At 43.3% G+C, this 16,545-nt stretch overlaps 1 protein-coding gene across 1 annotated transcript in view; it reads right to left on the minus strand.

Annotated features, from left to right (window-relative positions):
• Nucleotides 1–16,545, minus strand: part of LOC129818469 (endoglin-like) — a 56,821-nt gene that overhangs the window by 13,518 nt on the left and 26,758 nt on the right. The window contains exons 4-6 of the mRNA XM_055874388.1: nt 8,084–8,203; nt 400–568; nt 75–258 (exon numbers count right to left, since the gene is read on the minus strand). Coding sequence (XP_055730363.1) covers nt 75–258; nt 400–568; nt 8,084–8,203 — 473 coding nt within the window. The remainder of the gene's footprint in view (nt 1–74; nt 259–399; nt 569–8,083; nt 8,204–16,545) is intronic.

Below are 16,545 nucleotides of genomic sequence, written 5' to 3' on the forward strand. Positions count from 1 at the left end.
AATCACCTATATGATGGCACTATCATGGAATGTGTTGCTAATGTTTTCAGCCAAGAGACTCTTCACTGCCTTACCGAATGCTGACATCCTCAGGGATGTTGACGATGTACAGTTCTTTCTCAGTGTGGCTGTGGGGAAGCTGGTTCGAACAGGATTTGAGCAAACGCATGTTTGATTCTAACTTCAGATAGTGCTTGAGCGCATGCCATTCGTTTTCAAGAGTACAGTTGTTGGAGCCAGTTGGAAGGAGTCTTGTTCCTGTAAAATCATTAATATTTATTATTCAGATGTGTTACATTATCTGCCAATCTTCCGCCACAGTTTATCTTAACAAACCCAGCAAAAAAACGGACTTGAGAATTGTGTAAGTTTGAGGTACGTTGTATGTATCTGTCTCACCCTCTCTCCCTGTGGAAGCGATGCTCATTGGGTTCTGGATGGTGGTGAAGGACGTCACCCCACCAAACTTCTCGGCGGCCCACCTCACTATAGCTTCATTGTCTGTGGGAAAGGCTTTTTTCTGGACGTTCACTGTACCCATGAATTGCATATTGGAGTCATTTGCCACCTGGTGAGTAAAGGAAAATACATTAGACATTTAATTTCAAGACTTTGACCATCTATCTATTATTGCATGTCAAGTTATGATTCTATAGGTTCAAATCAATTGAACCTGTATTGCAATAATGATACCCAGTAGCTCTTTGACCCCTGGTCAAACTAAATCATAGAAGAGTATTAGGGAGGCTGCTATAAAAATGTTCAAACTACTCATTTCCTACTATTCTCAGGTTATTCTCACAAGCATATTTTTCCAGTTTTCTTCGAGAAGACGTGTGTGCCTAGGCAGTAGTTTATAAACAAATACACTACATGTACAAGGCAATTGAAAATGATTGAATATGTCTGTTAACATGATCCACTCCATTCTTTTTTGTTTCCTTTATATACATGGAGGGATTATTTTTTATATACAGCCCTAAGTCATTAAGACACTACCTCTAGGAGGGCCAGACAGCTCTGTTTGTCTGCTCATTGTCACCGTAGCATCGGGTATGTCAGCGCCTTATTTAGAACCGTTCTAACTCATATTTGCCAAATGTGTCTGACAACAGCCACATTAAAGCATGCCCCCCCCCCCCCCCTCTTCCTCACCCTCCTCCCTCTCTCCCTCTTTCTGTCTGTCTATTGATCTCTTTCCTTCCCACTCTCTTTTTCTCTCTCTCTCTCTTTATTTTCTGAGCAGAGCAGGGCCATTTGAAAAGGAATGTTTATTATGGTAAAGTGTCCACGAGCCTGTTTGCACAACCCAGTTGGAGCCAAGGTCTTTCCTTTGCTTCCTGAGTGGGGCCGGGAAATGGGACCTTTTTAACTCTGTGCGTCAGTGGAGCCGGCTGGAATCTGGCTCCATACGGGTATACATACATACATCCAGCCTAGCGCATACACACCACAGCACACCTTCCCCTGTTCCCCCGCCAGGCTAGAGGAATAATGGATTGTAGATGAATCACTCAAGTAGGGGTCTACTGTAATGGGGCGGTTAAGTGATGTTTCAGTGTAACCTAAGAGTCGTGCCAGGGTTAGGATCAATTTGGAATTTCTTAATTCAATTCAACCCATTCATTGAAATGTACATTTTAATTGGACACACCCCACAGGAAGCAGAATTTAAATGAAAAGAAGTATAATTTAATTTAAAACAATTCAAAGAAATTCAACTGAGACATTAAGCATGAAAGTCTTATTCCTTTGACAAATCTTTTACCAAAAACATCTTCCACTTATTACTGCAAAGAATACAGATACCATTTCAAATATTGTCACAGTCTTTTTTTGTATTTTTCTCATTAGATTAGGTCAATCCCTTCCATTCTGTAGTTTTTTTTGCATTCTGTGAATATTTTATAAGATGTAAGTGAATTATGAATTATTATAAACCTACAAAAGGATCTTAGAATATTTCCAGACTACTGTAATTCTTTCAAATACATGTAAGGAGAAGGAGTCTTAAACAATCTGTTCCATCCATATGTTTTAGATAGTATTGGTCTCCATATGTCAAAATAAACATATGTATAGTGATAAATTAGCCATTTGAATTTCATTGAATTAAATTATACTTCCTTTAATTCCCATTCAATTCAAATGCTACTTCCTGTGGGGTGTGGCCAATTCAAATTCAATTCAAATTCAAGAATTTAATTGTAATTTAAAAAAGACATTCGGAACTCATAGCTGTAAAAGACAGCCATACTTCTAAAAGCATATAAAAAAAACACATTAGATCATTAGTCCAAAGAGGTTTAGACAAGTCAATGTATATACTATACAGAGCAGATGGATGGCATTCAGCAGATACAGTGGGGCAAAAAAGTATTTAGTCAGCCACCAATTGTGCAAGTTCTCCCACTTAAAAAGATGAGAGAGGCCTGTAATTTTCATCATAGGTACACTTCAACTATGACAGACAAAATGAGAAAAAGAAATCCAGAAAATCACATTGTAGAATTTTTTTGCAAATTATGGTGGAAAATAAGTATTTGGTCACCTACAAACAAACAAGATGTCTGGCTCTCACACTTCTTCTTCTTTAAGAGGCTCCTCTGTCCTCCACTCGTTACCTGTATTGATGGCACCTGTTTGAACTTGTTATCAGTATAAAAGACACTGTCCACAACCTCAAACAGTCACACTCCAAACTCCACTATGGCCAAGACCAAAGAGCTGTCAAAGGACACCAGAAACAAAATTGTAGACCTGCACCAGGCTGGGAAGACTGAATCTGCAATAGGTAAGCAGCTTGGTTTGAAGAAATCAACTGTGGGAGCAATTATTAGGAAATGGAAGACATACAAGACCACTGATAATCTCCCTCAATCTGGGGCTCCACGCAAGATCTCACCCCGTGGGGTCAAAATGATCACAAGAACGGTGAGCAAAAATCCCAGAACCACACGGGGGGACCTAGTGAATGACCTGCAGAGAGCTGGGACCAAAGTAACAAAGCCTACCATCAGTAACACACTACGCCGCCAGGGACTCAAATCCTGCAGTGCCAGACGTGTCCCCGTGCTTAAGCCAGTACATGTCCAGGCCCGTCTGAAGTTTGCTAGAGAGCATTTGGATGATCCAGAAGAAGATTGGGAGAATGTCATATGGTCAGATGAAACCAAAATATAACTTTTTGGTAAAAACTCAACTCATCGTGTTTGGAGGACAAAGAATGCTGAGTTGCATCCTAAGAACACCATACCTACTGTGAAGCATGGGGGTGGAAACATCATGCTTTGGGGCTGTTTTTCTGCAAAGGGACCAGGACGACTGATCCGTGTAAAGGAAAGAATGAATGGGGCCATGTATCGTGAGATTTTGAGTGAAAACCTCCTTCCATCAGCAAGGGCATTGAAGATGAAACGTGGCTGGGTCTTTCAACATGACAATGATCCCAAACACACCGCCCGGGCAACGAAGGAGTGGCTTCGTAAGAAGCATTTCAAGGTCCTGGAGTGGCCTAGCCAGTCTCCAGATCTCAACCCCATAGAAAATCTTTGGAGGGAGTTGAAAGTCCGTGTTGCCCAGCAACAGCCCCAAAACATCACTGCTCTAGAGGAGATCTGCATGGAGGAATGGGCCAAAATACCAGCAACAGTGTGTGAAAACCTTGTGAAGACTTATAGAAAACGTTTGACCTCTGTCATTGCCAACAAAGGGTATATAACAAAGTATTGAGATAAACTTTTGTTATTGACCAAATACTTATTTTCCACCATAATTTGCAAATAAATTCATTAAAAATCCTACAATGTGATTTTCTGGATTTTTTTCCCTCATTTTGTCTGTCATAGTTGAAGTGTACCTATGATGAAAATTACAGGCCTCTTTCATCTTTTTAAGTGGGAGAACTTGCACAATTGGTGGCTGACTAAATACTTTTTTGCCCCACTATTTCCCGTTGGATCCTGTCTCAACAATGGCTTCATTCTCTCCCCAATCAATGTTCTCATAGCTATTACCGTTGCATTCCAGCTACTGTAGCACACAGATGGACATCTTGTTCTGGAATGGGGGGACTTAAATAGGTCTGCTGTGTTAGTACAATTAATTTCATTATAATGGATATCATGAAAACAACAACAAACACAATTAGCTATGCTGCATTGCACAAACTCACAGGAGGTATGTGCTCAGTGTTTTGCCAGGGAAGGGGGAGAGAGCAGCAGTCCTTGTGTTTGGAGTTGGAGGAACAAAGTCCATGTATTTCCTGGTGATCTAGATGTTAGGCTGAAAACTGAGGTCTGGAAAAAAGACCACTGATTGTTTCCTTTCTGGACCTTCATGTTAGCGGTGTGTTTGTGTTTGTGTGTGTGTGTGTGTGTGTGTGTGTGTGTGTGTGTGTGTGTGTGTGTGTGTGTGTGTGTGTGTGTGTGTGTGTGTGTGTGTGTGTGTGTGTGTGTGTGTGTGTGTGTGTGTGTGTGTGTGAGTGAAGGCCTGCTGGCTGCAGCCAGACCCCACACAGCCAGAAGGCTCTGCTGAAAGCCAAGAAAACCTGTGTGATTGATTGGTCCTTCTCATGCGTGTATATTTGGTTTAGATTGGATCGAAATAGAAAGACAAGAAACTACGAGGACAAAATAATAAAACACATCACAATGGAGGGAGAGGAGGAGGGGCGGAGAAAGGAGTAAGTCAGGAAGAGAGAAAAAGAGTGAGAGGGATCGATGAATGAGAGAAGGAACAATATAGACAGGAATTTGTCTCCTTGGGGTCAGAGTTCGACATGGCACAGCCCGGGGATATATTGCATGACAGGAAGAAGTCCGAGCAAGGAGTGGCGCTTCCAAAAACTTTTCAGATTAGACTTCCCTTTGCCTGATCCAGAGGGGCTGAATGAGCCTGGAGTCGGGGGGATATAAGTCTCTGTCAGAGAGAGCTATCTGATGGGCTGTTTAGAACAGGCACCCATCCAACAGAGATTAGGTTCGGGACAAGGCCACTCGCCTGTCTATCCGTCTGTCTGTCTCTGTCCCTTTGGCTCCGAAGACACATTCTGAACTGTCTTCACGAGGGCGTTCGGATGACAATTCCAAAGGGGTCATTAACTTTTACGTAACATAGTAGGGAGAGAGACCACTGTGTATTATCACTTGGTGTAATGATAAACTACCCCATATTAGATGGGGAACTAACATCAACTTCTAAAACAGTGAGGATTTGAGGGACAATTGAGGTTGAGAGACCTTGAACCTTGATGTTGAACCAACAGGTTGGTGGATTTTTGTGAATGTAAGCAAATGTACTCAGTCCCATCTGAGTGTGTGCGGTGACTTATCCCTGCTTCGGTCACAGCTGGATAGAACACAAGCAAGTACCCAGCAGATCTGTCAGCTACGTGACACACTTCCTCAGACACACACCAGATGCTGTTTTCTTCTTCCTTAAAATGGTAACACTCCCCAGTGATCCGCTACACACTATCCCGTCCTTCCATCCCACAAAAACATCCCCTCTTCATGTGCAATGTTCCCCCTATCTGCAGGACATTACAGGCTATACCACAGACTGCTGACAGTGTTGTAAACACCGAATAGTCCTATTTATCGTGGAAGGTTATTGAGAAGTTGGTATGGCCAACTTAAACAGAGACTAGAGGGTCGAAATAGATAAAAGATAAAGTTAGTTATTTTACCCCTTGTGTGTGAAGCAGAGCTCAAGAGGAGGATGTGCTGTGCTGTGGACTTTGTCTGAACTCTCAGCTTTCATTGTGATGAAAAGCAAGAGTTCTGTATGCCTGCAGACAAGGGCTGGTTAAATTCCCAGGCAGGGATCCCAAATCACTAACACTATCATTTTCTCAAACTTCCAAACAAAACATCCTATCAGTCCTAGAGATGCACACTTTCCCTTCTGCTTCATTTCCAAAATTCTATTGACAAGACGAAACCCTTTGAGATGCACAATCTCTCTTCTGGAGTTGTCTCTTTCTGGGTTGATAAAACAACACAATACTCAAGTTAATGTCTCCACTATAACACTATACATCCACAGTGTGACTGAGACTACCCACTGGGCACACTACGTCACATTAACGTTGAAATGTGAGTAATATTTTGTTGAGATATTTATTCACCTAGTCAAAATGACAGGTTGTTGAATTCCCAATGTGTTATCACTATGCTTTCAACCATTTAAAAGCACAACAAACTTCAAATGGGTATACAATGTCCAATATTTTGTATTTATACAATTGAATGTGTTATCACCGTCATCATTGAATGTGTTATCATTGAATGTGTTATCATCTAATGACCAGATGACCTGGATTGCAGTTGAGATTATATTAAAAGTACATAGTGCAAGTGATCAATGCTGTTTGAGATTCTGCCCAGATTATTACAGCAATTGTGAAGCTCTCCACAGACTTGCAACCTTTGCATGCTATCATCTTGAACATGTACACTTTCTATGATTACATAAGAAGACATTTAAAGTTACAGTAGGCTAACCTCAAAATGTGGCCATGGATGTGTTACTGATTTTAAGGTTGAATAAATACTCTTACATTCGATTCTAAGATAGCTTCAGGCTATTTACTATACTACAAAAGTATTATTGTGGTTGACAACGCAACAATATATCAACATTTGAATGAGATGTATATTTAGTCTGGTTTTAATTCCAGTTTGACCACAAATTAATAATTGATATGTTGGATTCACGTTTACATCTCAACCAAACATTGAAGTTAAAGAATATATGATTTAAAGTGTATTTAAAGTTTGATTTGACTTAGTCATATTCTTTAACTTATATTTTTGGTTGAGATGGAGCCTTGAATCCAACATATCAGATTATTAATTTGTTGAACCCTGGATTAAATTGAAACAATAGCTGTTGTTGACTTTGCAAATGCTATATAGACCTAAATAGCATCATTGAGGACATATGACTTATAAAGTATGGTCACATTTAATTTGTTCTATTAAACCTACCCTTTGGAATGTCTTTTGATAGCAACAGTGAATATATATAGTTATTAAGAGATCTATCAATAATCATTCTCTGTATAGCACATTGGTAGGAGTCAGTGACAATGTTTGGTCGAAGCTAAGGACGGCTGAGCTAAAACCTTGGATGAGAGATCAAATGAATAGTTGTAGATAGACTCCAGTAGAAGGTGCTGCCCAGCTTATTGTTTTTATATGATAGTGGATGCAACGTTGAAGATCTGACATTGTTTCAAAGGTACAAATTCAACATATTTTACACAAGGTTTGTCTATGTTGAAAGTGTGTTACCATGGTGACAGAATCCTGTCATTTCACCTCAAAACAACAATTTACCTTGATTACTTTTTTCAAATCCAATGAATTTTCCACATAGATTCCATGTCCCAATACATTGACAAATTATTTTGAAACAACATTTGTTCCCAGTGGATATTAGCTTGTTCTGATCGCTCCCTACTCCAACACACTCTGAGACCCTTTTTAGGATGTTAAACATGTATAAAATACACACAGGTCCTTAGGGACCACAAAACTAAACTAACAAGGGTAATTGCTTCTCCAAACTGGCCCGGGGGTTGCACAGCTGTGGCTGGTTCCATGTCATACAGCTGGCCCATCTGGCCCTGCAGGAAAGCATTTCTCTCCTGGTTAACGATGGAAGTAGGGAGGCCTGGCAGTGAGGCTCTAACCCCCCCCCCCCCCCAGGCTCCAAACACTAGCGCTAAACAGAGCAGAGCAGCTCAGCTGGCAGGAACAGGAGAAATGCCAGGCAAGACTTCCAGCCCTCGCCAAGCTCCCATTAGCCAGCTATCAGTTTCAATGCAGTCATACCTCCCGAGATCCTTCTCTATTGCAACAGAGGCTATTGGGCATTTAGGTGTACGTCTAATAGCCTAAGACGTTGAAGTTAGCACCTACTTTCCTCCCAGCTAGTGTAATATTTCTGGAATAATAATTTGCATAGACACTCTTCATACACTGACTTAATGTGATGCTGTTATACCAACAGATGCAAACCCCTAAGGAAACAAGTGGGAAAAGGCAACACTTACATAAGCAGAGGTGGTACTTACGTAAAAGCTGACATCCGCGTTAGCATGGGCCTCAGTGTATATGATCTGCTTTGAGTCTGTGGTGATGATGAGGTGCATTGGCTGGGCAGCGGTCATATTCAGTGTAAACATGTTGGGAGCCTAGAGAGAAGGACAGAAGAAGCAAGTTCAATTTCAGGAAAAATGTGGTGATGACTGTAACACTATTTTTTTTAATGTCATAATTCACAATTTGAGTTTGTTAGCTTCAGAAAAATACATTTGACCCCCTCCACCATCTGAGTGTACAGTACACATCAATATCATCACCACATCAACAAAGACTGTACATTCAAAACAGTGGCATGTATAATATGTACAGTTGCTATAGCATAAACAACATGTATGGTTGCCAGGGGAGTTGGTGGTGGTGGTGTAAATTCCCACAGGAACTTTGCTGTGATCAGGAAGAAATTAAATAAAGCGGCATAAACATTTGTTTTGTCCTCCGCCGCTTTCGGACAGGGTCAAACGGGGGTGGGTGAAACAGAGGGGAATGTTTACTGTAGGATTCTGAGACCTAATCTGTTCTCATTTCGGTAACCCTACAAACCTTCCATAAGGGGCACTTTGCAATATTTTTGTTCATGACTGTCTCTTGATAAGTGGTATCAAAATGTACTATGACTGATAAGATAAGGCTTACTGGAATGCTACCATGTTTTTCTGACTCACTAGAATATACTACACACATACACACACACACAAGCACACAAAACCTGGTTCCCAATGTATTCCCCTCACTCGTATATGGACTCCAAACCTCCATGTTAAAAAATCTACTTCCCTTCAACAGTGTTATTCCATTTCACAGAGTCAGTGCATGGCATCATTCAAAATACAATGACTCCACACTACAACGTAATGATCATATGGTGGAGTAACACATGTTGTTCTCGAGACACAAATTTAATCCAACACAACACCTTAATTTATTTTGAAAGAACCGAGCTTGGGATTGGAATGTTGTCTGACAGCTCAACACAAGGGTTTCTACTGTGTTTTCTCTCCCACACAGAAAGTCATTGAGAGATTCCCATTTCTGTTCCCTTCCAGAGGCATCACATCAGGACAGTACATGTGAAAAGTACAAGGACGACTTGCATGCTAAATTATGTACCGCTTTCTTCACTTCTTCAATTCCAGAGAAGACAAGATGAGAAAGATTCCATTGATGGTAGATGTAATTTGTGTGATTTGATAGCGTCAGCTGATATGAGAAACAAGACATCATGTAGTCTCTCTAGTAATGGCAAAGTTAGCTACTATAAATCACTGTGTAATGTGGAAATATGACATTCATCCCCAGTGGCAGGTGTTGGCTGACTGTTTTAATGGCTAGGGCTGAGGAACAAGCTACAGCAGAGTAACAGGCTACAACAAAACCTGTCCAATGCTACAGTCAAACCAGCACAACACTAGCAGGACCAGCTCATTAATCCAATCCAAAAGCAGTGATCCAAGTCCAGCACCAGTTCCTGCTGTGAGGCTTGGGGTACAAGGAGGGGGTGGGGTGAGAGGCTTGGGGTACCAGGAGGATGTGGGCTGAGAGGCTTGGGGTACCAGGAGGAGGTGGGCTGAGAGGCTTGGGGTACAAGGAGGAGGTGGGCTGAGAGGCTTGGGGTACCAGGAGGAGGTGGGCTGAGAGGCTTGGGGTACCAGGAGGAGGTGGGGTGAGAGGCTTGGGGTACAAGGAGGAGGTGGGCTGAGAGGCTTGGGGTACCTGGATGATGTGGGGTGAGAGGCTTGGGATAACAGGAGGAGGTGGGCTGAGAGGCTTGGGGTACCAGGAGGAGGTGTAGTGAGAGGCTTGGGGTACCTGGAGGGGGTGGGGTGAGAGGCTTGGGGTACCAGGGGGTGGTGGGCTGAGAGGCTTGGGGTACCTGGATGAGGTTGGGTGAGAGGCTTGGGGTACCAGGAGGAGGTGGGCTGAGAGGCTTGGGGTACCAGGAGGAGGTGGGGTGAGAGGCTTGGGGTACCTGGATGAGGTGGGGTGAGAGGCTTGGGGTACCAGGAGGAGGTGGGCTGAGAGGCTTGGGGTACCAGGAGGAGGTGGGCTGAGAGGCTTGGGGTACCAGGAGGAGGTGGGGTGAGATGCTTGGGATACCAGGAGGAGGTGGGCTGAGAGGCTTGGGGTACCAGGAGGAGGTGAGGTGAGAGGCTTGGGGTACCAGCACAGGCGCCTGAGCAATGGAGCAAATGGAGCTGCTGCATCCCCAATAGAGGTGCAAACGTTTGTTTTTGTATTAAAATAGAAATGTCCATTTTATATATTATATTTTTTATTTTATTTTTATTTCACCTTTATTTAACCAGGTAGGCCAGTTGAGAACAAGTTCTAATTTACAACTACGACCTGGCAAAGATAGAGCAAAGCAGTGCGACACAAACAACACAGAGTTACACATGGGATAAACAAACGTACAGTCAATAACAAAATAGAAAAGTCTATATACAGTGTGTGCAAATGTAGTAAGATTAGGGAGGTAAGACAATAAATAGGCCATAGTGGTGAAATAATTACAATTTAGTGATAGAGTGATAGATGTGCAGAAGATGAATGTGCAAGTAGAGATACTGGGGTGCACAGGAAAATAAAAATAAATAACAATATGGGGATGAGGTAGTTTGGTGGGCTATTTACAGATGAGCTATGTACAGGTGCAATGATCGGTAAGCTGCTCTGACAGCTGATGCTTAAAGTTAGTGAGGGAGATATAAGTCTCCAGCTTCAGGGATTTTTGCAATTCTTTCCAGTCATTGGCAGCAGAGAACTGGAAGGAAAGGCAGCCAAAGAAGGAGTCGGCTTTGGGGGTGACCAGTGAAATATACCTGCTGGAGCGTGTGTAACGGGTGGGTGCTGATATGGTGACCAGTGAGCTTAGATAAGGCGGGGCTTTACCTAGAAAAGACTTAGATGACCTGGAGCCAGAGGGTTTGGCGACGAATATGAAGCGAGGGCCAGCCAACGAGAGCATACAGGTTGCAGTGGTGGGTAGTATATGGGGCTTTGGTGACAAAACGGATGGCACTGTGATAGACTGCATCTAGTTTGCTGAGTAGAGTGTTGGAGGCTATTTCGTAAATGACATCGCCAAAGTCAAGGATCGGTAGGATAGTCAGTTTTACGAGGGTATGTTTGGCAGCTTGAGTGAAGGATGCTTTGTTGTGAAATAGGAAGTCGATTCTAGATTTCATTTTGGATTGGAGATGCTTAATGTGAGTCTGGAAGGAGAGTTTACAGTCTAACCAGACACCTAGGTATTTGTAGTTGTCCACTGTTCTGCCTGCGGCTATGGAACACTGACCTGTTCACCGGACGTGATACCTGTCCCAGACCTGCTGTTTTCAACTCTCTAGAAACAGCAGGAGCGGTAGAGATACTCTCAATGATTGGCTATGAAAGGCCAACTGACATTTACTCCTAAGGTGCTGACTTGTTGCACCCTCGACAACTACTGTGATTATTATTATTTGACCATGCTGGTCATTTATGAACATTTGAACATCTTGGCCATGTTCTGTTATAATCTCCACCCGGCACAGCCAGAAGAGGACTGGCCACCCCTCATAGCCTGGTTCCTCTCTAGGTTTCTTCCTAGGTTTTGGCCTTTCTAGGGAGTTTTTCATAGCCACCGTGCTTCTACACCTGCATTGCTTGCTGTTTGGGGTTTTAGGCTGGGTTTCTGTACAGCACTTTGAGATATCAGCTGATGTAAGAAGGGCTATATAAATACATTTGATTTGATATTCTAAGTCGGAACCGTCCAGTGTAGTGATGCTAGATGGGCGGGTACGGGCAGCGATCGGTTGAAGAGCATGCATTTAGTTTTGCTTGCATTAAAGAGCAGTTGGAGGCCACGGAAGGAGTGTTGTATGGCATTGAAGCTCGTCTGGAGGTTTGTTAACACAGTGTCCAAAGAAGGGCCAGAAGTATACAGAATGGTGTCCTCTGCGTAGAGGTGGATCAGAGAATCACCTGCAGAAAGAGCGACATCATTGAAGTATACAGAGAAAAGAGTTGGCCCGATAATTGAACCCTGTGGCACCCCCATAGAGACTTCCAGAGGTCCAGACAACAGGCCCTCCAATTTGACACACTGAACTATCTTAGAAGTAGTTCGTGAACCAGGCGAGGCAGTCATTTGAGAAACCAAGGCTGTTGAGTCTGCCGATAAGAATGCAGTGATTGATAGAGTCGAAAGCCTTGGCCAGGTCGATGAATACAGCTGCACAGTATTGTCTTTTATAAATGGCAGTTATGATATTGTTTAGGACCTTGAGTGTGGCTGAGGTGCACCCATGACCAGCTCGGAAACCAGATTGCATAGCGGAGAAGGTACGGTGGGATTCGAAATGGTTGGTGATCTGTTTGTTAACTTGGTTTTCGAAGACTTTAGAAAGGCAGGGTAGGATAGATATAGGTCTGTAACAGTTTGGGTCTAGAGTGTCACCCCCTTTGAAGAGGGGGATGACCATGGCAGCTTTCCAATCTTTAGGGATCTCAGACGATACGAAAGAGAGTTTGAATAGGCTATATAATAATAATTTGCACCCTGTCGCCTCAAGATGAATGGTTTTGATCACTCCAAAGTATTTATTCGCTCCTGCGCGCCACTGTTTTGGTTCATTGGCGTTAGAAAGCACTAGTTGCACCACTGGTGTTTAAAGTGAAAAGAAACCTGCAAAATAAAATTGTTTATCTACATTTGTATTGTTGTTTCATGTCCAATGGTGTTGGTCCAATGGCTCTGAGTAGCCTTCCATCAGCCTACCAAAGGTTGCACCTTAGCAGAAAACTGCAGGTCCTGTAGGTCCTACTGCAGGTCCTACTGTCAATGAGCAAGTAGATACCCACTGGGCATACACTGGTATGCCTAATATTACATGATTACATTTCTGACATCATTTTCCTCACCAAGGCATTTATAGGCATTCTGCATTCTTGGAGTGGAGGTGAGAGGCTTGGAGTACCATTAGGAACAGAGGTGAGAGGCTTGGAGTACCAGTAGGAACAGAGGTGAGAGGCTTGGAGTACCAGTAGGAACAGAGGTGAGAGGCTTGGAGTACCAGTAGGAACAGAGGTGAGAGGCTTGGAGTACCAGTAGGAACAGAGGTGAGAGGCTTGGAATACCAGTAGGAACAGAGGTGAGAGGCTTGGAATACCAGTAGGAACAGAGGTGAGAGGCTTAGCCATATCCTCTCCACTAATCTCTTCTCCCCTCTCCAGTGACAGCAGAGTCAACCAGTCCACCTTGCCAGCCCCCTGCAGTTGACTTCCAGCCCTGACAGAGAGAGGACTGGATGTGCATCAATGCCCTCCTGTACACTATCTGCCTCAGTGGTCCTGGAGGAGATTAGACAGCCTGTATCTGAGTGGCTGTGGCCCGGACACATGCTTAGCTCACAAAGCACAGCTCCACTAGGCTGCATCAGGATTCAGCAGGCTGGTAGCAAAATGTACAGAGAGTCAGAGAAGCATATTCTAGTTCACAGTTCATACCACAGTGGACAACAGGTGAACAGTGTTGGGCTTCAGCTTTAGGTGAGTCAAATATGTTCTTACAATATATACCTGGTAAGTCAAGAATGCGTTGTAAGATAGTGAATTTACAAAGAGCAAAAAAAAAAGAGGAAGAAAGGATTTTTATATTCTGTTTTGAACTTGCCAATGAATTACCTTAAATGAATCCATTTTGTTGTTAAAATACTGAAGTGGACGACAGTACTTAAATACCTCCAAAATACAGTTCTGAAGAGGAGCTTTTGGGGAATTAACTATTAACATTAACAAAAAGCCACTTTTATCCAGACTTAAAGCCTCTAAACTCTTGCTTGTTTTGGAGCTGGATTATCTTGGCTGCTGGCCTTTGTATGGAAAGTACTGTGCGAGGGGGTTGAGGAACACGGTGTCTTTCTGTTCGTCTATGCTCGCTCTTATTAAATTGATCGTCTGCTGCCTGCTGTTGACAGCGTGCATTCTGAGAGGGCCACGCTGAGCTGAGGCGAGGGGCCAAAGTGGAAAATTTGGACCCCTAATGTTTGACGCTGGTGGGAGGAGACCCCCAATGTATTGTCTGAGGCCTACTGCAGGGCTAATACACAAGGCCTCTGCAAGGGCCATGTTCAACACACACACAAACAGACAGACAACACACCACGATAGCTGCTGTCTACAGGCCAGTGTGTTGTGGATGTAAGAGAGCAACAGATGCTGTGTCCATGTACACACACACACTCATTTAGTGTGCCCAATAGGCAGTTTGATATCATCTCCCATCTGTCCACCTTAATTGAATCACTCCTCTTTTATATCAGTCATCTCCACAGAACACACCTGTCATCGGCTCCAATCCACAGACAAACCTTCGTCAAAGATTATGGATATACTTTTTTCTCAAAGTTGCCGGGATGTCAGTCACATGTCCTACTTATTTCAGTACACTCGTTAAAACCTAAGCATTACGAAACTTATAGTTGCTCAAATAGACCTCACGTAGCAAATAAGCCATTCATTTTTATGTTGACCAAATTCGACACTCTCATTAAACTCCATACAAAATCTCCTTGCTTGGTGGGCAAAACAATTTTAAAAAACGCCACCTGCTGGAGGGAGACAAATCTTCAGCCGAGTTGGGCCTCTCTCTTTCTCTTCCTCTCTGCCTTCGTCTAATGAGTCTCGCAGGATGGAAGTTGTCAGGGCCCATTGGCAGGAAGTCCAAAATAAAAGGCATCCCTGTTGTGTCCCGGAGTTCATTTTTCTCGCAGACTTAAGAACATTTTCAGAGGTGAGCAGTCTGGGGCATGTGGATTAGTGAACAAAGAGAATACTTAAGTGCTGTGTATGTTTTCAAGGATTGTATGTGTGTGTGTGTGTGTGTGTGTGTGTGTGTGTGTGTGTGTGTGTGTGTGTGTGTGTGTGTGTGTGTGTGTGTGTGTGTGTGTGTGTGTGTGTGTGTGTGTGTGTGTAAGGATGGTGGGGGAGTGTGTGTGTTCGTGTGTGCGAATTACAGACAAGGAGTCAGAACAAGCTGCAGGCAAACAGTCTAACTGATTACATTATCCGTGTCCCTTGCCACTGTCTATCAGCACAGAGCATTAAAGTACGTCGCTTGCCTAGTCTTTTAAGTAGTGTCAGTATATGTTTATCATCGAAACTCAGAGAATGCCTCCTGAAATACCCTGAAGGAGCAGGATTACTCAATAACCAGTCAGCTGAGAGATGCATGTTTTCTTCTTCTGCCGTTCATGATATAAATTGTCCTCAACAAGTGAAGGGGCCATAGTTTAGACTTTGTACTTTGCTGACAACTAGACTTTACACTTCCCTTTCAATGAAACATAGTAGGGTCTTAGATGAGTTGTTACCCTGGTTGGAAATAGTTTTGGGTTGAGAATCCTATTGTTATTCCATGAGTGTTCTAGCAAATCACACAGTATACAGTAAATGTATGACTCATTTTTCCTGTTATCTGACAGTGTACCAGTCTGGTATGAACAACTGATTCACTATTCACTCAGTTTGAGTCAATAGAGTCAAGGATGTGTCTGTGACTAATATACTGTACGAGTCGAAAGGATTTACGCATGCAAATCAGTTGGGAAATAACAATACTTTCACGTTTCACCAAAACTCAAAGGTCTTTATAAAAGAACTGTCCTCATTTCTTCTTCTTACTTTCTCCATCACTATCTCCAGCTTACTCTATAAGTTGGAACAATGCACATTGCCGTCCCTGGTCGCTCGCCCTTGCTATTTTTGTTCCTGTGCTTTCAAGATACAATTGTTTTCCTCCTCAAACTTTTTTTTCTCTAGGCTTTTGCTGGAGCATAACAGCTTCCCGTTATTCTTTGTCTCTCTCCCCTAACCAAAGCTGGCTCCGACGGTCCAGTCTCGGCTGTGAGCCAAGTCCAGTGCCAGAATGTGACATCATTGGGGTCTGGACAAGCCCCTCCCCTTCTGCCTTCTCTCCTCCCTTCTCTCCCTCTTGTCCCTCCATCCCCCTGCCATATTGAACCCATACACAGACCGCCAGGCAGCCACACTTCCCATATGACAGACAGACAGACAGACAGACAGACAGACAGACAGACAGACAGACAGACAGACATTTTGCCTTCAGCCAAGGACATACCCCTGCTTTGTGTCTGAGGATAAGCAAAGCCTCCAAGCCTTCCAAATCGTACATTTTCAGCACTGCCCCAAACTGATGCAGTAAAGGGAGTGATAAGGCTGTGTGTGTTGAGAAATAGCATGAACCCTCACTCTCCAAATCCAAACATTTAGCCTGGTCCCACAGGAGAACAGGATACGCTTGCTCTTTGGAATGTCCACGGGATCACACGGCTGGCTCCAGTTCCAGACAAACTACAGCCTTTGTGTTCCTCCTCCTCTTCAACCTTTCGTGTTTCATAAAACCTGGCAGTAAAGAGCTAACATTTCT

Source organism: Salvelinus fontinalis, chromosome 21 (assembly GCF_029448725.1).
Source record: "Salvelinus fontinalis isolate EN_2023a chromosome 21, ASM2944872v1, whole genome shotgun sequence".
Classification (NCBI taxonomy): domain Eukaryota; kingdom Metazoa; phylum Chordata; class Actinopteri; order Salmoniformes; family Salmonidae; genus Salvelinus; species Salvelinus fontinalis.